General features: G+C 34.7%; 3 protein-coding genes across 4 annotated transcripts in view; 2 read left to right on the forward strand and 1 right to left on the reverse strand.

The window, feature by feature from the left end:
- LOC119830647 (serine/arginine repetitive matrix protein 2) overlaps positions 1-14,388 on the forward strand; it is an 80,791-nt gene extending 66,403 nt beyond the window's left edge. For both annotated transcript variants that reach the window (XM_038353710.1, XM_038353709.1), the window contains exons 7-12: positions 1,664-1,816; positions 3,020-3,121; positions 3,805-3,955; positions 4,278-4,364; positions 8,678-9,899; positions 12,876-14,388. In XM_038353710.1, the coding sequence (XP_038209638.1) occupies positions 1,664-1,816; positions 3,020-3,121; positions 3,805-3,955; positions 4,278-4,364; positions 8,678-9,899; positions 12,876-14,055 (2,895 nt within the window). In that variant the 3' untranslated portion in view covers positions 14,056-14,388. The remainder of the gene's footprint in view (positions 1-1,663; positions 1,817-3,019; positions 3,122-3,804; positions 3,956-4,277; positions 4,365-8,677; positions 9,900-12,875) is intronic.
- Positions 485-1,477, reverse strand: LOC119830648 (N-terminal Xaa-Pro-Lys N-methyltransferase 1-A-like). The gene has a single exon (XM_038353711.1). The coding sequence runs from the start codon at positions 1,394-1,396 to the stop codon at positions 746-748; it is 651 nt and encodes a 216-aa protein (XP_038209639.1). The 5' UTR covers positions 1,397-1,477; the 3' UTR covers positions 485-745.
- Positions 14,389-15,876: 1,488 nt separating the features above from the next.
- LOC119830807 (UDP-glycosyltransferase UGT5-like) lies at positions 15,877-21,403 on the forward strand. Its single transcript, XM_038353954.1, has 5 exons — positions 15,877-16,057; positions 16,940-17,174; positions 17,695-18,293; positions 20,183-20,405; positions 20,697-21,403. The coding sequence occupies exons 1-5, from the start codon at positions 16,055-16,057 to the stop codon at positions 21,203-21,205; spliced, it is 1,569 nt and encodes a 522-aa protein (XP_038209882.1). The 5' UTR covers positions 15,877-16,054; the 3' UTR covers positions 21,206-21,403.
- Positions 21,404-24,689: the final 3,286 nt, after the last annotated feature.

The raw sequence follows: 24,689 nt of genomic DNA on the forward strand, positions 1-24,689 counted from the left end.
AGCGCTATCTTTCGCTTTGCTGTTCTTTGATTGAAATCTGTTAGATCAGAGGCTAATTAATATTTCAATTCTAGTACCATCAAATCTGTTTGATTGTAGCATTGATGTGGCTTTTAATCAATTGTTCAAAGTCTTGCCGCAGGTAAAGGATTATTATGATTCTATTAATATAACCAATATGTTTGTTAATTGTGTAACTCGTTGATTTATATATTGATTGTTATGAGTTTAAATACGTTGAGTCGAATTCCAAAATAGCTAAAGTAATTGGGGATTTTATTCCATGAATTTGCGTTAACTCTTGAAACTTTGAGTCTATTAAATGAAGGAGACATGACGCTTAACGAAAATTTATGAACAAATTGTCGTAACAAGACTACAATTGAATTCTGCAAAGCTCTGTAGTTGACTCAAGAATTTCGTAACAAGCAAAACGGTGAATGCACTCGACTCGCAACGGCACGTCCGAGATCCTAGTTTATAAACCTCATAATCACGAACCCAACCCACGATTCGACACTTCATCATAGATAAGCCTTTTTCATTATGAATATGATGTATATTTTCGCAGTTATCCGTTACCTTTGGTACGCAGAAATCTCAAGCATCTGAAACGTGACATACCGTACGACGTAAATGCAAATTTGCAAGACGAAAAGAACAACTTTCCTTAATTGAACATGTAATTGGCATTTATTTGTAATACATTTATATAGTATAATCAAAGATTTCATAACAATAAATTTTACGATGGCTTTAAAGCAAACATGTGAACTGGATAGATATCATCTGGAAAACCAGTTTGTATCTCAGTTCTTAATATTTCTAAATTAGCTTCCTCGAATATTTTGAGCATCAATTTTATCGGGCGCGTGACCGACGAATCTACATCATCATACTCTAAATCGTCTGATGTTGTTATGTTCTCTTTAATTACAACCAAGCCGTTTTCTGCAAGAGTCTGTCGGCATCTTTCTAAGAATCCAATTAAATCATAATCATTTAAGTGACCCAGTACCCATTGGCACCATATCACGTCATATTTTTCTTGTGGCTTAAAATTTTGTAAACCCACATGATGCAATATACCTAATTTGATATCATCTCCTATTGTTTGTTTAGCCGTGTTGATGAACTTCTCATCCTGCTCAACCAAATCAACCTTGTCGAAATAAGGTATTAAAAGGTTTTTACTAACTCTGCCAATACCGGCTCCACAGTCTAATGCTCGTTTGGTTGCTGGAGGTGTATCAATTGATAATAGATGGTCTAGAAATTGTTTGGATCCCGCGATGTCAATGTCCGCAATATGCCCAAAACCTCCGAGAACTCCGTCTATTGTGGACGGCACATTAGCCCAATATCGAGCGGCGTCTTTGTAGAAGATATTGTCCATTATGAAACGTATTTATAGGCTTATAATTTTGACAATGCAAGAAAATGAGTTGTTGTCAAAAAAATTGTAACTGTAAAATAATAAACACAGATTAAAAAGTGTAAGATGAAAATATTGAAGGAGCAATATTAAAAATTATGAGTGAATGTACAAAAAAAAATTAGTGTTAAAAAAACAATGTGTATATTTCTCTGATATGATATGATATGCATAGTGACTTTATATTTCAGTACGATGTTATAAAATTTAATAATATAATTGTTTCAGGCGCTAATAGCTGCGGTGAACGAAACGAAAGATGAAGACATTCGCGATGCTCTGAGAAATCAGACGGAACAGCAGCTGGCCCTCGTACCACGAGGTCCCACGCTCGTCAAAGATACCGTTGCATACAATACCACTATTACCACAGATGATACGGTAAGGAATGAAACAAGATAACGATAACAATCAGCTTAATTTTAAACTAGATATTGAACCATTCCCAATGGGACTGGAGGATGTCGCATAGTAAGTTCTTGCTCACTATCCGACATCTTCCATAACTTGCTTCCCTTCTTCATACTACTTCTTCATGGGCAGTGGTGATCGCTTACCATCAGGCGAACCACAAGCTCAGTTGCCCGCTATGACATAAAAAAAAAACAAAAATGTTTTAGTATAAAATACTTATAGGAAGCAGTCCTTGAATGATGCATCAGTATATACTGTTTGATCTACTTATTAATATTTTATATTTCCATGTGTGTATGTAACTAAACTAATATTGCCTTAATAGACGTATATAAGGAAGTAATTCTAGATTTTTTTATCTCGCTGATATTATTTGCTTAATGGTAAAACAAAAAACTTATCTTACATCATTTATCATGAACCAATCGAATCCACTTGTCTATTAACGGATTTCAAAGTAGCGACCTTTCTATAAACGATTGGCATACCATTTGTTAAGCATTCACATTTTACTTTCATTGAATTTTGTTTTTGTATCATTTGAAAAGAACCAAACTTCATAACTGTGATTAGGTGAGAATATTTCGTTTTTGATAAGAAACTTCCATAACTTTTTTTATTACAATACAATTAGTTTGTTTGAAGATACTACTCTTTGGTTTCTTTATAGAATAATGTCTAAGCGGCACAATGAACATATAATATGACCTAAGGTGATCTAGCACAGACTTCTATTGGTCTAACGGGATATTGGTTGACATCATGATTGTGTTGAATTTCATTTATAACGTATTCCAAGAACAGGTTGGGTTTCCGCAGAAACTTGAATTGACGGTTGACGGATGGAACTTTCAGAAATTCTGCAGGAAAGCTGGAATAAGCATTCAATATTATGACTTTTAATAATTTAATTTCTTTTGCAAATTTAATCATCCAATTCGCTATAGATAGAAAGAATGATCGTGAAATTAGATATTCATGCATTTTAACTTGTTTGGCAGTTTGAATAAAATATATTTAGTTATCGCAATTCGCAATGAGGCTTAAAATTAAAGATGCCTTATACTCCTCAACGCATCCATCTTTTGTAAAACTAAGATTGGCGCAGTGGCTTTTATGTATTTATTGAATGTCTTCCTTTAAATTAATATAAAATACTATGTTATCCAGGAGGAGTTGCGAGCTCTACGACCAGATGGAACGATTGTGACGGAGACGCGACACACCAAAGAACAGGAGCGGGTGTGTGACGAGGAGCTGGCTAGGGAAGAGGTGGGATTTGCACAGATAAATTATATAAAAATACTGTGAAATGCGAATTTTCGTAATTTTATTTTGTTTTTAATAGAGATAATGATGACGTACCAAACTCAGTATGTTAAAACCCGGTTTGTTCCTTTAATATGTTGAATTTAGAATGATAGTATCTGAATGAATCCATTGATAAATTAAATTCTTCTTATACAAAGCTACTCATGTTACATTTAACTATCTTGAAAAATAGTGCAAATATTATGAATTCAAAACCTTTTAAAGTTTCGAATACCATTGAACTGCGAGAGGTTTTTAGAATATTGTTGCATCCAGCCAAGTTCCAAAATCATAAACCAAACAGTCTGCAGCAAAATACGTTAGATTAATCATGACAGAATGTTTTGGAAAACAATTATCCACGTATAATAGTAAACATTACACTCTAGGAACTGCATTTAGGATGATTGTTGATAATGTATATCACAATAGAGATAAACAAAACATCAACAAAATAATGCTTACATTTAAGGTATCATTATTAAATCAGCACTGCATTTGAGCAGCTGTCTAAAGTGTATACACAAAATTGTATGTAACTTGGAATAATCTTTGAAAAAAAAAATTTTGGTCATATTTATTCAAATTGTTCTGGTAGTTATGTTAATAATTAGGTAATATTAATTGCTGGTTTTATTGATTAGGTCGGTTCATTGAAAAGTGATCAGAGTTTCGTAGAGGAAACTGGTGGTAAAGAGAGACGCAAGCGCATAGAAGTTGAACAGTCCACTGAGCTGATGGCGGGCGGGCTGCGGGTCGGTACACAAGTGCACTCCAGGACACGGACTGAGGAAGGTCAGTACTAAATATAGATAAACAAAAACAAAAAGCACTTATGAATGAGAAAAGAATAAAAATTAAAAAAGGGAAATATATGTGAGGATTTAAAATAGCATAGACTGCATTTTTTTAATAATTCTCTTGTAGTTTTAAATAAAATTATAAATATATTCCAACTCAAAATGTCTCTGCTAACTAATAACCGATGACATTCAATAGATAAACGAAACTGTGTAGCAGAAAATATTATAACCTTTTATTTCTTACCACATTCATGAGTAAATTATTTGTAAATATTTTTATTCTATGTACTAATATTTTGTGTTGGTTTTGTTAGCGGAAAGAGAAGGCCAACCCAACATGGATGACGATTGGGACAGTTTATCTGTGAGGATGCGACGCCAGCGCCGCCTTCGACTAAACGGTGAGTAGCTGTACTTTTATAAATTTTTGTTTGAACGTTTATAATAGTCTACAGTTGTAATCGATAGATGGCGTGGATTTGCAATAAGAAATATCATATTGTTTCTACCATTCCAGACTAGATGGCAATCTAGGCTTTAACGCTTTTTTTTCAATAATATGTATAGCCAATTGCGATAGCACATGAGAAAAGTTAATGATTTTATTTTAGAATGTAATAATAATATTATTATGAAATTTATTTCTCTAATCTGACGCTCATTCTGATAATGATTTGTAGACAGTCCTCAATATTATTCTAAAATAAAATTAATGTTCTCTTTCAAACGTCATCCATAAAAGCTTTGAGATTATAAGATAGAAGGACAAAAATCGTTGTTGCGATTAAATTATATGAAACATTCATGCAATATATATCTACTTATTCTGCAATTTACAATTAATAGCAGTTTTATCACAAAAAAAACATTAATTTGAAATCAAATAATAATAATTCCTTATAATCTTACGATACCTCTTTATATAGGTACAAACATTTTAAAAACATTCTAACAAACAATATACTATTAAATCTATGTAAATATTTCCCAGCTTTAATTTGGAAACATCATAAATTCTATATTATGTGGTCTATAATTTTTATAAATATAATTGTTATGTTACTGATAGACTGATTATTCACATGCTATTAATTTAAATACATCCCACTCATTAATCAAAGCACGACCTTCAAGTTCGTTCCTTATTGCACTTTAAAGGATCTAGGTTAAAAGTTCACTTGTTTCTTAAAGTCTGAACCGATTATAAATAAATTGCTGTTCTATATAATTCAATCATTGTTCCGAAAGAGGTTCGTTCGACGGAGGATGTTATCAATTCGGCTGCATTTTTTTATTGGTCACTCGATAAATCTGCGGGTTTTCAACCGATTGGCGTATTTTTTGTTTGATAGGAAATTGTTTGCATTTGGCGCCATTTTAGAATTTTTCATAGTACTTTTCTCCCCAGGAATATCAGTGATAGTAACTGTTTCCTTTTTACGAATAATTTATTTATTCTTAAACACATGATACTAGCTTCGCATCGGCGATTTTGCTATGTCCTTCGAAATTTCGTCTATCCATAAATAAAATTGTAATAAAATTAAATTATTCACTTTTTAAAAGTGAGGGAAGTCATATTAGATTTTGCGCATAAAATAATAATCTACATAAATAAAAATAAAGGTAACACAAAGAAGGAATATATATATTTTGTTTGTTTCAAACTAAAAGATCTCGTTTACTTAGCGCCTATAGAACGAAGCCATTCTCCTTGATCTAATAGTAAGCGCCAAGCTTTATAACAATGACATTGATTTTAATCGATTTGTTAAATAGTTGTTAAATCCAACACATGACTTGGAACGTCTAGACATTTCTTCGCATTGTATTAGATTTTCTCTACTGAGTTTCTTCATAAATCATTATTTATGATCCTAAAAATGTCTAAACTGTAAGCCGTATCATATTACGGCGTATAAAAAAGTCTAGTGGCCAAAACAACTTGTACTTTTATGGTAACCGGACGTATTATTAGATATTTTCGATTATATAATTAAAAGTTACGATATACATTTGAATCTATTGATTTATGATGTGATGTATTTTTTGTTTTAGAGACTTGATCGATTGTATTTATACTGAAATTGAGTTCATAACTAATACATAATATGGTATATATTTAAAGTACTTTGACAAATTAATTATTAGTTTTCAGTATACTAAAAGGTGACTGAGACTATAGGCTATAGTTAAAAAAATGTTTTACCTTTGAGTTGTTTATTATCATTTTCTTTTGTAAAGTTAAATCATGGGCAAGGTCGCGGTGACAAGTTAGTATCACACTAATCATACTAATATTATAAATGTGAAAGTTTGTTTGTTTGGAACGGATTTTGAAATATACAGACAGGGTATGAGCCGTCTTAGGTGATAGCATACTTTTTATCCCGATTAAATGCTCCCTTGGGTTAAAACTGGAATCTTGATATCCGGGCGGAGCCGGGACGAGCGTCTAGTATACTATATAGATAACGCAATGCGCTTAGATGGAAAGATATTCAGAATAATTGTGCATTCTACGATGTTATTCGGATTGCTTTAAGATTATAAAAATCGACAAAAAAACAATTGCAACTCTGAAAAATGTTCATTAAAGATTCGAAGGCAGGCTATAGATATTAAATGCTCCGTTATAGTTATATATTTGTTCTAGTTTCCGACGCAATAATGTTTGATATATACACAATGATTTCGACCTTGTCTCACACGTTCAGGTGTATGTATGAACAATAAGGTATATCAGCTAATCAGTGAATAATGTGGAGTTATTCGTTTCGATTTGTGATGGCAGTTTGAGTTAGAGACAAATTCATTTCCAAGACGAGTCATATGAGATATGTGAGACTTATGAGATATTGACAATTGTATTGAAATACATTTTTTCCAACTAGTAAAAATGCGAACGTTTGTGAGGTGCAGGTAACGTACAATGTTTGTGTTTTGATGATAGACATAATATTATTTCTCTGGCTTAATATCGGATGCAACATAGTATGCACACATATAACTTTTAACAAAAAAGCAAAGTCTCAGAACTAGATTAAATTTAAATGGAGAATCAATTAATTAACTTAGAACTTACAATTAAATTGTTTATGTAGACTCCTAGAGATCCTATTATTCACCTTTCCCATTCCTTTCCTTTGTTTCCGTCGTCAATCCTTTCTGTAAATCCTTCCTTTTAAAAAGCAAGCAACGCATTTGCAGCGCATTTGCACCTGTGAAATTGTTTATGGACGGTGATGGTCGCTTAATCAGGTGACCAATCAGCTCAGTTGCCGCTCTTACTTAAAAAAAGTAGATAACCTATTGAATCGGAACATAATATTACCATATTTCTACACAACTAGATATTTTCGCCAGGCAACTCAAACGAACCAATGCGTAATAAACAACTTGGCCACCATAATGATATATGCATCTAGTGTTCCTACGACGTATCGCAATCCACCCACAAAACCTGAAACGTATGCCTTTCGTACCATTAATACATTTATGTATATAAGTAGGCAAATTAATGTCGTTTGTCCATCTGTTTGCCTTTTATGGACGGACATTGGGCCTACGCGGTAGTTGAGGTCAGATCACGCTTTGACATGCCCTCGAAGTAAAGCTATGAAGTGCAGTTAAGACTTATAAGGCAGAATGCATTTAACTGAGTATGTACGTATTATCCGTTATACGAGCTTAATTCACTACGATTGTTAGCAGTTAGAATTATTTTAGGTACTTATGTAACATTTTTATATATAACATTAATTTATTATATTCATAACAATGTCAAAAAATTTATTTATTGACAGCAAGCCGTAGATATAATCCTCATAGTAATGAAATCTCAAAAATAAAAGTATTGTAGTCGAAATAAAATAAAATCTTATTATTACTTTTTTTCCAAGTTGTCATCAGGATTGGATGCGATAAAGGTCAATTTTATTTTTCTTCATAAATCATTACCATACAATGATCTACATAACCTACCCTACCTAACATGATAAATAAATAAATAAGTCAAATTGAAAAAATTTTTTTTACGTAAATTAAAAATGCAATACCGATTAACTCTTAATAATTAATAAATCCGTAATATGAAATGTCGCAATTTGGTATAACAAACATGTATTTTTGATAGCATTGCTCAAGACAGGATGCCATAAAAATCACGGGGAAGATTTAGAAATTCATTAAGTACAATATTTAAATCTTGCCACATGCATACTACTAAAAAAACCCATTAAATTTTAGCCGATGTCGATATGTGGCCTTAATAATATATTGATTTGTATATATTGTTACGGTAATATTATTTAAACGTAATTTCCATACGGTAGATCTAGTAAATATACCGTACTTAACAAACAGTCTAGCGTTTAAGAAATTATACAGAGCAAATTGATTCCATTATAAAGTCGTAATTCAAGTTTATTTGCTATAGCAGTTAGCGCTTACATAATTGCTCGTACCATAAAACCTTGTCGACCTAGAAATTAATATTCAGTCAATAATTGCTGCGATGTCTCATACCGCTTGAAAAATGCCTCGGTTGTTTGCATCTTGCATTGACCTTCGACAGTTTGCCAAACTTATTGACAGTATGATTACGCCATAACATGTGTGCGGCGGTAGGTTGTAGGTGCGGTTACCATTCCGCGGCAGCAGACCGCGCGCGCGCACGTATATCTCGTTACCTAATTCCCTATCTGTTTTACAGATCAGGATAAAGACTACGCGAAGCGGCCAATTAATTTCGACATCGAGGAGGAGACACGCAAAAAGGAAACGTCCAAATGGCTAGAGAGTCATTTTGGTAGTGATTCGCGCTCATCCCACGATTCCATCGCAGAGGAGATAGGACGACGCCCCGATACTGGATACTTTGTGAAGAAGGCTGAAGACGAAGGGTATTACGGAAAGACGTCATCTGTGCCACCACCGCCCGTTTATCCTGACCGTGTGCTTAGAAAGACGAAATCATCAACGCCATCCGACGAAAGACCAGTTAATCGAACAGGTGGTTATTTTAAAGGAGTCGCAGATTGGTCTCAACGTCGAGCCACTAAGCCAAGAATGCCTGAACCGAGGAGCTCGTCGCCATCACCACCGGCGGCAAGATCTCCATATGCCAGCGATGATAGATTAAACGGTTCATCTCCTAGACACGTATATGGGAAGCGTGATTCGCCGCAAGGTAGATCTTCACCTATCGGTCGGCGTCACCCGCCGTCCCGCGACGACTCCGCCTACGTGTCCTCTTCGACCATGCACAGCCCGCCGCGCGGCTCCCCGTTCCGCCCGCTCGAAACGGATCGAACATTCCGGGAACCATCCATAGAGGACGATTACAGGCCACCCATAGTTCCTGAAAGAAAGCGCCATTCAAAACAACGGTCAGAGGATCACCGCTACGACAGTGGATACAGAAGCTCATCCCGCAACGGGAATTCAGGCCGATCACGCGACAGCCGGGAGGACAGCGCCGTTGAGCCTCCCCCGGATTATTCCCCACCACGGGAGCGACGCGGGAGCTCCGACCGGGACAGAACGCCGCCGCGCCGCCGCGATAGGGATGAAAGGAAGCAGAATCAGAAGACGCGATTCGCGGAGAACGCCAGGCGGCAGTCGCCGGTGCGCAAATCAGTGGGGTCGGCAATTGGGAATTCGATAAGGAAGCTGGTGGGGAAGATTCGCTCGGCGTCCGCGGAGCGCAAAGCGCGGTGGCGCACACCGTCCCCGGAGCACGCGTCGCGCACGTACCGGCAGTACGGCGGCGAGCTGGCGCCCCCGGCGGCGCCCCACGCCGCGCCCCACCCCGCGCCCCCGCACCGCTACTACCTCGGCGAGGACCCTTTCGCGCCCAGCATCTACGGCCGCGAGCACAAGTACGACGGCAGTCCTAGACGCGCAGCTGCTGCCGATGCCCGTGACCGCGAAAGGTAAGAACTAACTGTAACAATTATTTTTATATATAATAGAGAGATGATGTTGTCTTGATTGATCCATTGCAATTACAAGAGGCTTCCAACTTGCTCCAAAATTTGACTACATATTCTCCCATAAGTAAACTTCTGTCCTTTGATAGCATGGGGCTATGTAGCCCGGCCCTGATAAATAGCATTTCCTATAGAAAATCGAAAATGTTGTACAATGTAAATGGCTGCAATTGAAACATAAACTTTAAATAACAAACAAGGCAAATATTCTAACTATTTATAATTCTCTACAGTAAACATCCATCTTATTTGTAAACAACACGCATACCTGATCAACAAAACAAATTAATTTTGTCGCATTTTATAACTCTGTTATTATAAACTATAAACGAAAATGATAGTGAGCAAACACAAAAATTTTCGAATAATATGCGTAGCTATTTAACAATAAATTTTTAATTTATTGTATTTTTTGATATGGCCTATTATAGTTTTTAAATAAGCGTTAAATTATATTAACAATGCCCACCTGTATTTTATGCTAGCCTTAAATAGAATCTTGTCGCAGCTCTAGGCCTCCTACACATAAATGTAAGCGATTATAAATTAATGATTTCCACGCTGATCATATCGGGTTATATAAGAAAATCATCGAATACACCTAGATCGACCTTAATGTGTGTGATTTTTGTTGCGAATTAAACAGTGTTAGCGTATAGCTTATATCAGTAGACCTATTATATCTGATATTTAGGTACATTTAGGTACATAAACATTAAAAATTATGTCATTTTGATGTATTCTATACAGATGTTAATGGAAGTATCAGAACTCCAAATTCAAGAATTTCATCTTAAAGAGATAGTTAACATATTAAGCTTCATGATTAACTAGCTGCCCTTGATATCTCAATTAAAATGGTGTAACATAATTAATTTAAATATTTTTTATAGATTTTAAACCTACCCTGCCTTTATGCGCACATGAAGTTAATGATTTTGATATTTATTTATTCAATCAATTCTTTTATGTAATAAATCCTTAATCCTTAACGATATCGGAGGAAACTGTGTTTATTCCATTTCAATTTCTTTTAATCAGTGCTAATTTGATCAGAAATTTCTACAATACGCGAATTTTACATTGAAAATAATTTAGATTTATAAACGTATATACTTAAGTCGGGTTTAACTCGTAACAATTCAATGCTATAAAACTAAAAATTAAATCCTAACAATAAAGCGTAATTTAGCAATTTAACATTATTTTTGTAACAAAATTATAAACATTTAAAATATAAAGTTCATAATGTTTATAACACTACTATTATATCATTGATACTTAAAATATGTATTCTGTGGTGTATACATAAAGTATCAAGTCTTTAAAAATTAACAGAATAAAAAAAATAATCATAATTTATTCGTTGTTAACGATAAATTAATAGCTCACAGTACCTAAAGCTCAGCCATTGGAATAATTACAAGCATTAGATTTTCCTTGTGGTCGCATTCCAGTTGCCACATTGCAGTGTGTCTTACAATATTTTATTACAATGCATAGTTATTGTTCTAGCTGATTTTTTGCAGAAGATGCATTTGCAATCTTAAATAGATTACAAATCTATGTTGATTATATTAAAAAAAAATCGTTTTTGTATTAGCGGTTTGAATCACAAAGATTTTTTTCTCTTTTAATAATAATTGAGATAGTATATAACAAAATTGTTTGAAATGCGTGTACATGTAATATTAGTTGATTTTTAAACAGATTTCCAAGTGAATCAAAACAACGACCACAGCAAACCATATAATAATAGAAATAGACACTCGATACAATAATTACTTGTTATACAATACGTTTTACCAAGCAAACAAACAACAAATGAAATACAAAACACTAAGTCACAGGTTTGAAGGAAATTAAAATAACATAAGAAAAACACAAGAACTTGTAAGAAAAGCAGTCAAGAGTAACGAATCGAGGAATATCATTATTTATGCAAAGCGAAACTTTCATAATAGGAGTATTTTGCAATATACGACCCATGCCGTTTCCTAAATTGTTTTTGTGAACCATATGTATTGTTCCAAAGATGGATAATTCTAGGCGGATTTCGAGGAGAAAGCTTTTCTTTAACTATGGTGCGATGCTTATTAGGAAGTTGAAGATCTTTCAAATAAGAATATTGCATTTACAAATATATTTTACGATTTAGTTGTATCCTACACTTAAATTAACTAAACTGAACCCAATTTATTATAACATTAATAAATTATTAATGAGGCCCATAATATAACATCATAAATAGTAATTAGCACCATTGTTTTGAGATTTTCGACAGCCAATTAAATTGATAAAATGAAACAATAGCCCTTTATATCAATCAAAAAACTCGTCACATTTCAATCAAGTCGCGTCATTGCGTTCCGGCATATCTTGCCTTTTAAATCTGCGGTTCTCCATGACTTGCCTAGTAAGGGTAAATAAGCGGTTCTCGGTAAAACAGCCCTTATTTAGTCTATAAACGTTGAGTCAGCGGCGTCTCGCGGTACATAACTAAAAGGACCGTGTGGCAATGGTATTACTATGACTCATTTCAAGAAAATGTCCAACAGGTGTAGGTTTCTGATGATGTAAATTAGTTCAACTGTCATTGCAGCGCAAATGTAGCACGCTTCCTTATTGTAAGCTTAAAATAATATCTAACAATAGTTTTTATTGTATTATTAAATAATGCCACGATCAAAGTATGTAATTTAAATTGATGCTATTATAAAATAGTCAACGGCTTAAGATAAGTGAACAAAGCGTGCTCGTTAGTTGTGTAGGCGGAGATTCCCCATTGAATCCAATTAGGTTTAAAACACAAGATTACATGTTTTTATGATACGAACAGATAACAATATGCGCACGTGGGATGTGCTCATACTATTACGAAATCATTTTTTTGTTAATTCTTATTTTTTCTCATTCCAGAGGACAATTCTCGAGCACGCTTGGTCGATTCAGTCATTCCGCGAGTCGACTGAATCCGAACAGCGAAACTGAGGAAGACTATTCCCGCTCTGCTCAGACCCTGCCGAGGAAACTCCACGACCGCAAGGAGAAAACCACCGAAAAGCCGAGCTCGAACAAATATTGGCATCGGCTCACCTCAAACAAACGATCCACAAGTGCCATTAATATATCAAATAACGGAGCACCAGAAGGGAAGATCAATGGTTACCCACCCGGTCCTGCCAAACCGGCGCGGACCTACAAAGGCTTAAACAGAAGCAAGAGTTTTGCTATGGGAGTGCCCGAACAGGAGACACATCCCAGATACGTCACAGGAATGAACAGAAACTACTCCACGATGTACAAGTCCAACCCTCACCTGAGCCGGCTCGATGAAACACCTGAACAACTGAAGAGTCCAGGAATCGTCTCGATAATAAACAGAAGTCAACGCGATCTCGCTGATGCTGTATCAAGGGAGACGGAACGAAGACGTGATGGGTTGTTTGGCGCGCGTTACGGAAAAACAACGCCTCTAAGCAACGGCCATTCAAATGGCTTCAGCAAGTCGTACGATGAAACGGATAAGAAGAAGATATTTTTGAAGGGGCTGAGAGATCGCGCCCCAGAATTATACCAAACGCTACACGACGATGAATCAGATGGAAGTAGATTATCTTCGCGTTATGGAACTCCATCGCCGCATTACAAAGATCGCATATCTGAAGAACGCAAAATACCAGTGTACAGAACGGATTCATCCAACAGGGACAGCAGTCCATTCGTTTCACGTTTGGATACGAGGATAAAAACGCCGGCTAATAGAAGAGAGAGCAACAGCAGTGATAATTACTCAGAGACGTACAGATACCAAACGAGGTCTGGTGATCCGGAGAGACCGAGTGTAACAGACACAGTTGAAACGATAAGCAAAAAAATTGTCCCATCTAGAGATGGCCGGTCAAAAGAAATAATTGAGTCCAGAGAAGTCAACTCAGTTACTAAAAGCAGAGGATACAAAGCGGAACCGATAACAACGATAAAGTATTATGAAAATGACCGACCTCTGAAATACGAATCTCGAAATGGTGCTGCTCCACTATATACCGAGCGGAGGAGAAGTAATTTTAAAGTGACAGAGAAAGTAAGAGATTATTAGGATTCACGTGACGTAAATGCTTTTGCCATAATAATAACGTAATATTTTATTGAATGTTAAAGGACTGTTAGACACATCAAATGTGCCTTATTACATTGTTTAATGTAACATAAGTTGCTTTATGTAAAAAGTCATATAGTTATACTAATAAGTTAATGATTAATAATAAGGAAACAGATTCCGTCCACTTGAACTTTGTAACAATTTAAATAAAGATTTTACTCATCAATTGTGAATAACTAGATTTTATAAACTAATTGATAACATTTGATACGATTATTATGAACTAAGAATGTAATCATAAAAAATAAATAATGTGTTAATATACACTAATGTTTGTTTCATTTAGTCTTCATCCACTGATAAAGCCATAAAGCCAACATATCACTATTTAATAATGCTGATAGTTATTACTACTTATACTGTTAAAGTAATTTACTCAATTTAAAAGGGTGTAAGGTAAAACTATTTCATAGACAATTTACAGTTGAAACCAAAAATTTTTGACTTTTAGCTTGGATTTTTATTTTTAAATAAAGCAAAAAGCGATGATCTTAGATGGAACAACTTATATTTAAAAGTGTTAAAGATAGGACTTCAAATTAATCATTTCAATACTATATAAAATGTTACATATTCAAATAAATTCAAATTGAATTACAAAAGAAATCTCGCACACTATTACATACTTATTATAGATTTATTTGCGCAAGTGTACCTATACTGTCTGAAGTTTAACAGTGTAAAATTCAATTTATTCGTATTCATACTCTTTGTATGACATATTTATTTAGTGATTCATGTTTTATTTCAATTTATACAACTAATATTATAGCCTTGGAAGTGTTTCGATATATTAAGAGTTTTATTTTCTATAACAAAGCAAGCAAAGGTGCCTTATCCTGATGTTAAGTCACCACCGCACATAAAATTTTCAAAATTGGTCCTTCAGATTCTTCGCCGGCCTTTATGGGGTGACATATTATACACTTTTTTATGAAGGCCCTAATATCGTAATTCTTCGGGAACACCACAGATGGTTATCGCTCCGAAGTTTCATCGTACGCGGAAGGGAGTTGCGAGTAAAGCGTACGGTGGTGGAGCCAGTGACTATTAATTAGTGATTTGTGATGTAGCGCCAACCGTCCAGATGGTGCGGATGTTATTGATTTCTATGTATATAAGCCTCTAAATACGGTTGGAAGGTACATGTTTGAAACAATTGTAAATGCTGACACGTATAGATGGATTTATGTGCATCTTAAGATTCACTTTATTGTATGATGCAAATATAACTCTCTCCTACAATTACGTCACATTTGGAAGTGTGGTGTGTTATAGAAATAATAACAAATGATTCGTATAAATTTGGCATGGAGAAAATGCAGTCAGTTATTTAGATATCGTAGTATGACCTATTTACTCTATACAGTTTTTGATTAAGTGACAGGAACGAATGAAATGCAAAATAAAAAAGCTGTGTGATTCATACAAAAAGCCTAAATAGAGCGCGTTAAGTTGTAAAGATACATATAAATCTATAAAGTGACATCTAGTTAATATTTGAAAAAACTTATAAACTTCATTGTAATTTAACTGCGCTGTAGCGAGCGTATCTATCATCGAATTAGTTCGATGATTTTCTAATAGATGGCACTTATATAAAAGTGATCTAAGCGGTTAAAGACTTGTACTTATTATTCTGTGGTTATAGGCTTTACAGGAATTGTATTTAATCAGCGTCCTACCCCGGCTTCGCATGGGTGCAGTTTTATATGCATTCTTTCGAGAGATATTTATAAAAGTTTATTCTGGAAACTGTACCTTATCTGCTGCTTAAAAAGTGCATATTATCTTGGTAATTGTTACTGAACCTGTACCTTGTCTGCAGCATAATAGGTGCATATTAAGTTGGCAGTTGTTATTATCTTTAACATAAGATACTTTGAAGCGGGCAGTCCTGCCATGTAGTCCAGCGGACTTGGTTTTGTTATGTGCAATGGTGAGTAAATAAAATATTAATTATAGAATTGAATATAATGTCGAAAGCTATTATTAATTATATTTATCAAGACAGTCCGTGAAGTTTATTTTTAATGAAAAAAACCCATATATTTTCAGTGATATATCAAGTATGCAATAAGCGTATTTTTTCCAAATTATCGACTTTTAATTTTTTGAATAGAATTTTTTTTTTAAATAGAAAGCTGGGTCCTTGCGATTGATTCCGTTTAAATATGACGTAAATTGGATCGATTGGATTCATTTTTTGTTGAAAATAATTAATATCTAATATATTAAATTCTCGTGTCACAGTTTTCGTTGCCATACTCCTCCGAAACGGCTTGACCGATCTTGATGAAATTTTTTGTGCATATCGTGTAGGTCTGAGAATCGGCCAACATCTATTTTTCATACACCTAAATGATAAGAGCGAGGCAGAACAACGTTTGCCGGGTCAGCTAGTATGTATATAAAAATGAATCCTTATTTCATCGGTCACGCCATCATGCGTGAAAAAAAATCTTGCCCGATTTCAAAAATTCTTTCATCGTTAGAAAGCTGCATTTACAGTGAGTGATATAGGCTATATATGTACCACGGGTGAAACCGTGGTGAAAAGCTAGTTATTAATATATGTATATAGTCATAATTTTTACTATCTGATGTATTAATTACCATCACATAGCTTGTTAAACCATTGAGTTACAATATTAAAAATAAAACTTGGTCATTTGCTAATTTACTTGTAATTGAAATTGTGTCGTGTTATTCATTTTTCTAGTTTCATAACGAAACTTCCGACACAATCGTTAATTTTAAAATTAAACCAAATAAATATGTCTCAATATAAATTACATGTAAACATTTAATTACTTTCCAGATGACGCTATATTTTATAATTCTATTAATATTCATGGCATTTTGTGACGCTGCTAACATATTATATGCAGTGCCTTTTACTTCTAAATCCCATGATACATTTCTTCGACCGATCGGAGTGGAATTGGCTCGACGAGGTCACAATGTGACCGTCCTTACTGCGTTCGAGGTCTCTGACCCACCACCGAATTACCACCAAATTGTCATCGAAAAGAAGGAGCTGTGGGAAATGTTAGGTATAATTAAATTCTTATATCTCGTAAGCTCACTATTTAAGTTCTAAGTCGCTAGATGAATTTTAATAAAGAATGATTTATAGTTTATTTATACAAGTTTAGTTTTATAGTTTAGAATTGTTAATATTTAGCGTTATGTCATCAGCCCATACATGTTCCCACTGCTGGGACACAGGCCTCCTATGAGGGTTCAGACCATATTCCAACACGCTGGCCAAGTGTGGGTTGGCAAATGTTACATGTCGTCGAAATTGATTCTCGGACATGCCGGTTTCCTCACGATGTTTTCCTTCACCGTTTTAAGCAGTGGTGATATCTACATGCGCAGATAAATTAAAAAACAGTTTATTTTCTGCACGGTCGCCCGGTCTCGAACCTCGACTTATCGATTTTGAAGTCTGAGGTTCTCACCACTGAGTCACCAGTGCTTTAGCGTTATGTAATACGTGCAAAATGTGGAGCTATCGTTATTTAGCGATTTCTATCACTTTGTAGCTTAAATTTGTTTTAATTTCGACAGGTATCGAAAGGCCAAATGTGTTTACCACGATTGATATGCGAGCGACAGAGTTTATGGACAAAATTCTATGGGACGGAGGAATTGCGTTTACAGACTATCTACTTAGTACGCCTCAGATGCAGGATTTCTTGGGCAGAGATAATAAATTTGATTTAATCGTCAGCGAGGTTTTCCTGGTAGAAGCGTTGTATATGTTATCACATAAGTACAATGCACCTCTTGTTCTCATCACAGCGTTTGGAAATTTCATGAAACATAATGTTATTGTGGGAAATCCTCTTCAGCTTGCGACGATTCTTTACGAATTCGTCCCTATAGAGGACCCAACCAGTTTTTTAGGAAGACTGAATAACTTATACATATCCGTTTATGATTATGTAACTTGGCGATACTCGTATCTGGAGAAGCAAGAAATGTTGGTGAAAAGGTATATACCAGATTTGCCACAGCCGGTTCCAAGTTTGTATGAACTGCAGAAAAATTCTTCTTTATTGCTTATAAACAGCCATTTTAGCTTCGATACTCCTATGGCCTATTTGCCGAATATCATTGAAATTGGCGGGATCCATGCTGATTGGTACAATGAAACGCTTCCTAAGGTAATTTCTTTTATTATTATGAAAATCTTTTTTCTCTGTATGGACAATGTCTATTATTCTAGAATGAAAGTGTCTATATTACATCTTAAATGTTCCCAATAATATAACATGAACAAAGATGAATTAAAAGAGAGAAAGACATATATGAACCTTTGCAAGTTTAAAATGAACTATGAATGTAACTAGTTTCATTCCATTGTAATTATAATAAACAATGGGATGAGAAAATCTATGCTAATCCAATTATCAAACATTAAAGTTTAATGGCTTAACAAGGTTAGTAAATACAGTGCTTAAGAAAATGCCTTTTGATATTATCCCAACTACTAATTAAAATTATTAAATATTGGAATTTAATTATACTATACTAAAATTCGATTCGTTAGTATTCGGTAGTATTTCTAGTGGGAAAATATACAACGCTCATAGCGCGTGGTGGCCCATATCCTTTTGCTCACCCTTTTTAGTCCATTCCTCTTGTCAATCCTTTCCTAATCCTTATTCAATTTAAAGTCAGCAATCGATTTGTAGATGCGTAAGGTCGATCATCATCAATCGTAAAAGCAGTGGTGGCTCAGTGGTGAGAACCTCGGACTTCAAAATCGATAAGTCGGGGTTCGAGACCGGGCGAGCGTGCAGGAAATAAATTGATTTTCAATTTATCTGCACATGTGGACTGCACATCACCACTGCTTAAAACGGTGAAGTAGAACATCGTGAGGAAACCGGCATGTCCAAGAATCAAAAGTTCGACGTCATGTGACATCTGCCAACCCGCACTTGGCCAGCGTGGTAGATTATGGCCAGAACCCTCATAGGAGGCCTGTGTCCCAGCAGTGCATATATGGGCTGATGATGAATGTCACTCAACCTTACGCTTGTCCAAATGTCCAACAAATTCATGGATAGCGTTTACCATCAGGCAACCCACCAGCTCCATTGACGACGATGACATAAAAAAGGAGTTAATAAAGATGGTAAAGCTTAAAATCCATTAAAAATATCTCGAGGGGAATTGGGTCATTCATACACATGTAGGGACACGGATCTGAGTGCTAAAAATATAAAATAATAAAAAAATATATTACATTATTTATTGATATTCTCATTGCGATTAAAACTTCATGTTATATGTATTTGTATATTTTATCGAGTTTAAAGTTAAAACCTGAATGACCAACCGGTTGTTTATTACTTACCAAGGCTACGTTTATTATTTGCAAGTGACGATGCAATGCAGCATTCGTCTGACCCAAGTCCATAATGTTTGTCGTTAATATTAACATCTACTGTAAATGTAAATAAACTCCTTTATTTTACTGTATTTCATAAATACCAAATTAGTTACACCTAAATAGTCGTAATCTTATACCTTTAAACGAGCAGTTCTTGTATATATATATATATATATATATATATATATATAATTGGAATCTCGGAATCGGCTCCAACGATTTTCATGAAATTTAGTATGTAGGGGGTTTCGGGGGCGATAAATCGATCTAGCTAGGAATTTTTTTTAGAAAATGTCATATTCGTGTTTTATTCGTGTTTTTTTTCCTGACATCTATTGGTGAATAATAATACTATTTTGCTTCGTAGATAGCTGGACAACTGAAATAACACATAGGCACTTTTTATACCGATATTCCTACGGGATACGGACTTACGCGGTTTCAACCGCGGGTCACAGCTAGTTTGTTATTAATTGCGCAACTTTCTACGTAAGCACAGTCTCGTTTAGTAATATAAATCTAAATTAAAACCCATTTAAATAAAAATTATCTTCAACGAGAAATACATACTTGCTATCACAAATTTTAGCAAATAATTTCAATTGTTTATACACATTAGATATGGTTATTTTGTTGTCACAATGTTAATTTTAGGAACTAGAGAAAATCTTAAATGAATCCCGCAACGGAGTAGTTTACGTAAACTTCGGTTCTAATGTGAGGAGTTCAGAATTGCCAGAAAACAAGAAGAGGGCGTTCCTCAATGTTTTTAAAAGACTGAAACATACAGTTCTCTGGAAATGGGAGGACGACAACATGCCAGATAAGCCACCAAATGTCATCATTAGAAAATGGTTTCCGCAGCGGAAAATCCTGGGTATGGGCTGACTTAAAAATTTTGAATCGTTTGAACAGTTTTTGTACTCGAAAATTGTATTAGGGTTTAGAAGATTTTGTAAAATTAAATTCTTGTATGCTGTAGTTGACACCAAACTTTTATCATAATTTTACATGCACATTAAAATGGAATTAGGAAACTTGATGGACAGTAGGATATTAAGAATGCGCTACAACATCATTCAAGTGTTGAATTTTTACTATAATGTAACTAACTCGAAACAATTTTTTTATCACAAACAATATAAAATACAACAAAGTTTTTTTTCAGCACATCCAAATGTAAAATTATTCATCGGTCACGGTGGTCTTATGAGTACGCAAGAAGCCATCTATCATGGAGTGCCAGTAGCCGGTATGCCAATATACGCTGACCAATATAACAACTTACTTCTCGTCGAACAGGCGGGATTCGGACTTATCTTGAAATATGAAAACATTGAAGAAACTACATTACACAACACTATAAATACCATTCTGAGTAACGACGTATATCTTAGGAAAGCGAAGGAGGTATCCAGGCGATTTAAGGATAGACCGATGAGTGCTTTGGATACGGCAATTTTCTGGATAGAATATGTCATACGAAATGAGGGGGCGGATTATATGAAAAGCCCAACAGTTAATATGCATTGGATTGTGTATAATATGCTAGATGTTTACGCATTTCTCGTCTTCATTTGTATTATATTGGTGTACATTAGTTTTAAAATAGTGAATGCACTAATCAAAATAGCCTGGTGCGAATTACGAAAAGGAGAGCATAAGAAAAATGTTTAATGATACATTACTAATTAAATTATATTTGATACAACTACGTGTTAATTGCAAAGAAAAATGAAACAATCGTTATTCCTTTATAAGACTAGAATTTATAAATAAATATTAAGCTACAACTAATAACAAGATATAGTAATTGTAATTGTTATTAGGTAATTACGTCATATTCGACTCATCATGGGAAATCTTTGTGGAAATATGAAAAAAATATTAGTAAAAACGAAAATTCTGACATATTATAGGTACTTAATGATAATAATTTTGGACACCAAGTAGATGCTCTTTACAAGAAACTTTTATTTATAGAATGATCACGAAGATGAATTTGTGAATATGTGAGTTAGTGACGTAGAAGGAATCTAAAGATCCTACTATATATCTTCTATCTATATATCTTATATGTGGATCTTCTGAACTGATTTTATAAATTATTTTACCAATAGAAGGCCGCATTGTTTGTGAGTGTCAGTGGTAATATTTTATTTTGTTTTCATTTCGAGTCAATCCAAGCGCAGCCTTAACATACATGTTAACTATAAAATAAGTTATAGTAAATAACTGTTATTTACATAAAGCTATTAAATTAACGTTTAACTCGGAACGTTTTCTTAAGTTGTTAATTTTTATGACTCACACACATCTCATAAAAAATCTATTTAAAAATACATAATAATATTTTATAAGTAATAGAATATATGATGCACTTAATCATAGTTTTTTTTTTATAAAATCTAATCCAATGTAAGATTAAGAAGATACACTTTGTATTGGGATGAAACGATTGACGAGTCTTAAACTATTATATAAAAATGAGAAGTGAAGCTTCGTTATGTGAATTATCTATAAATGTAGTCTTGTTTTATTTGCTTCAGCGTTTCGGAGAAAAATCAAAAGGTTTAATAAAATAGTATTATGTACTTAAGTCAAACCTCGATTTGTCCTATAATAGTTTATTTGTGTAAGTCTTTTCTTATTACAGATTTCTAAAAATAAAGCGATTGTGGAATATATGACAATAATACTCTTGTCGTCTTATATCTAGATTGATAAAAGTACAACACAAAATTCCCGACCTTGATAAAAGAGCGATAGTATCATCTTAAACTAGAATCATCGATCGTGAGCCCATTCGCCCATTTCTCGTATTAATTCTACACCTACTCTAAGATTTAAATTTCTAAACATATACAGTTCTATAAAGAAAATCCTAAATGAAATCTTGTCGATCGTTATATTTGTAAAAAAATATCACCAAATAGCTGTACGCAGAATGGCTTTTCATCGTAGAAAATTATTATTAAAGTGTTCCATTAATAGAAAAAAGCTTTCGAAAACTTTAATGGTTTTTATATGCTTGCTATGTAAGCTGATTGCTACTAAAAATCAGGATGTGGGTACCCACTTACTTGGTGTCGGTATTATTTAAATATTTTATAAATTAAAATAAAGCCCAGTGGGGACCAGTTTATAATATTAATGTGCCTCCGGAAAACATACAGCATTTATATGAAGAAGCAGTGTATACTCTACCATAGATACAGAATCAATTTCACAGATTACGTACAATATTTAGTTTCAAATTGCATTACTAGGGGGCATCATTGTCACCAGCTAGGTGATGTGGGAAATGAAATCATTTTCCCAGTCATAGCGTCGTGTACTCTCGCCATAGGCGGTCGTTTCTACTAGCATTGCTAGTGCACAAGTGTTCACGAGTTACTTTGCGTGCGTAGTTAAGATTTATTAAAATAATTGGCTGTTTCTTTTCGTAATAAATCTGGCTTCTAACGAACATATGGAGGGACCTACTGTAGCCCCAGAGGCTTCAGAGGGCCACCATTCTGCGGCTTCTCGTTCATCGGCGAGCGGGAGCAACCTTAGAAGGAAGAAATCAACTTCAAGTTCGAGTGATGTCGACTCGGACCCAGAGGTTGGTGTGCCGCCATCCAAGAAACAAAAACCGGGTACAGAGGTAACTGCCGATCCTCGGATCGACGCATTGTATGCTCAGGTCAGTTTTCTTACAAATTATTTAATGCATCAACAAAGTTTGCAAAATACAAAAGAGGAGAATATCGACGTTGTCGAAGTACCCTCAACTGAAAATGTCGAATTTTTTACGAACCCGTCGATAAGTACTATTAAATCAATAGATTTAGGCATTTGTAAAACGGTTTTCGATGAGAAAAAAGTTCTTAAGCCCGAAGATGAAAAATTACTACGTCAATTAATCGAACTTCAACAATTCAATTTGCCGACGTGGCCTCACATTCGTTACTCCAAATCGTTAACGGACATGCTCGCCACTCCGGGTTTCTGTAGTTTAAAAATTAACGACGAAATGTGTTCTTTAAATAAGTGTAAAGATTACTTAGCATCGACTGACGAAATTATGGCCGCGATTACAAATGCTTTATTGCAACAAAGGGAATTACTACAATCGGGTTTACAGGGACTTATTAATTGGGCTCACAATTGCCAATCGGAACTGAATGCAGATAGTCTTTTTAAAAAAATATCGGAAGTGTTCGGTACTGCTTCTCCGTCATACAAGTTGTCGGAGCAAACTTTGCAAGTTGTATGCGGTAAAAGAGCCGAGTGTATCGAGATTAGGCGAAAAAGATTATTAGACGGAATAAAGGACAAAAATATTCAAAATGCGCTTAGGAGCATTCCTCCAAGCGAAGAACATTTGTTTAATAAAAACAAACTCTTAACTTTTATACAATCGCTAGGCGGACCTGAATTTTGGTTACTACCCTCACCATCACATGTTTATAAAAAAACAGAACCACTAAAAAAGAGGTACAAGGAATCTTTACCTTCTACTTCAAAAGCATTTCAGTATCGTTCAAATAGAAACGGTACTCAAGAAACATACAAAAAAACTCAATCACAAAATAATTTTAAAAAATCTAATAATTTTAAGCAGATTAAAAATAATTCCTTTCGCAATAAAGAAGATAGAAAGTGACTATCCGACACACTTCAGAGCAGGTTGTTTAGGAGCGTTGAAGAACCGTTGGCAAGCGTTGGGCGCGAACCAGTTTATAATTTCGGCAATAACACATTTCCGTTTACCCCTACGAAAAAAACCCCCATTAGTTATGCCAACAAAAGAAATAATGAAACAATTCTCAACAATGCTGCAATGTCCCAATCAATTCAAGAGCTTCTGGATCAGGGTGTATTGCAGATCGTCACAAGAAGAACACCCAGTTTTATTTCAAAGCTATTTCTGAGGAAGAAAAGCGACGGCATCATGCGTCCTATTTTCGACCTGCGGGAGTTGAACAAATTTATACAAGCAAAGTCCTTTCGCCTCATTTCCCATTCTACGGTTTCCGAATTTCTCCAGCCTGGGGATTGGATGATAAAGCTCGACATTTCGTCGGCCTATTTTCACCTGGCTTGCGCCAAGTCTCACAGGCCTTTTTTGAGAATAAGTTATCAGCTCCAACTTTACGAAATGACGTGCCTACCA

Source organism: Zerene cesonia, chromosome 12, assembly GCF_012273895.1.
Source record: "Zerene cesonia ecotype Mississippi chromosome 12, Zerene_cesonia_1.1, whole genome shotgun sequence".
NCBI classification, from domain to species: Eukaryota; Metazoa; Arthropoda; class Insecta; order Lepidoptera; family Pieridae; genus Zerene; species Zerene cesonia.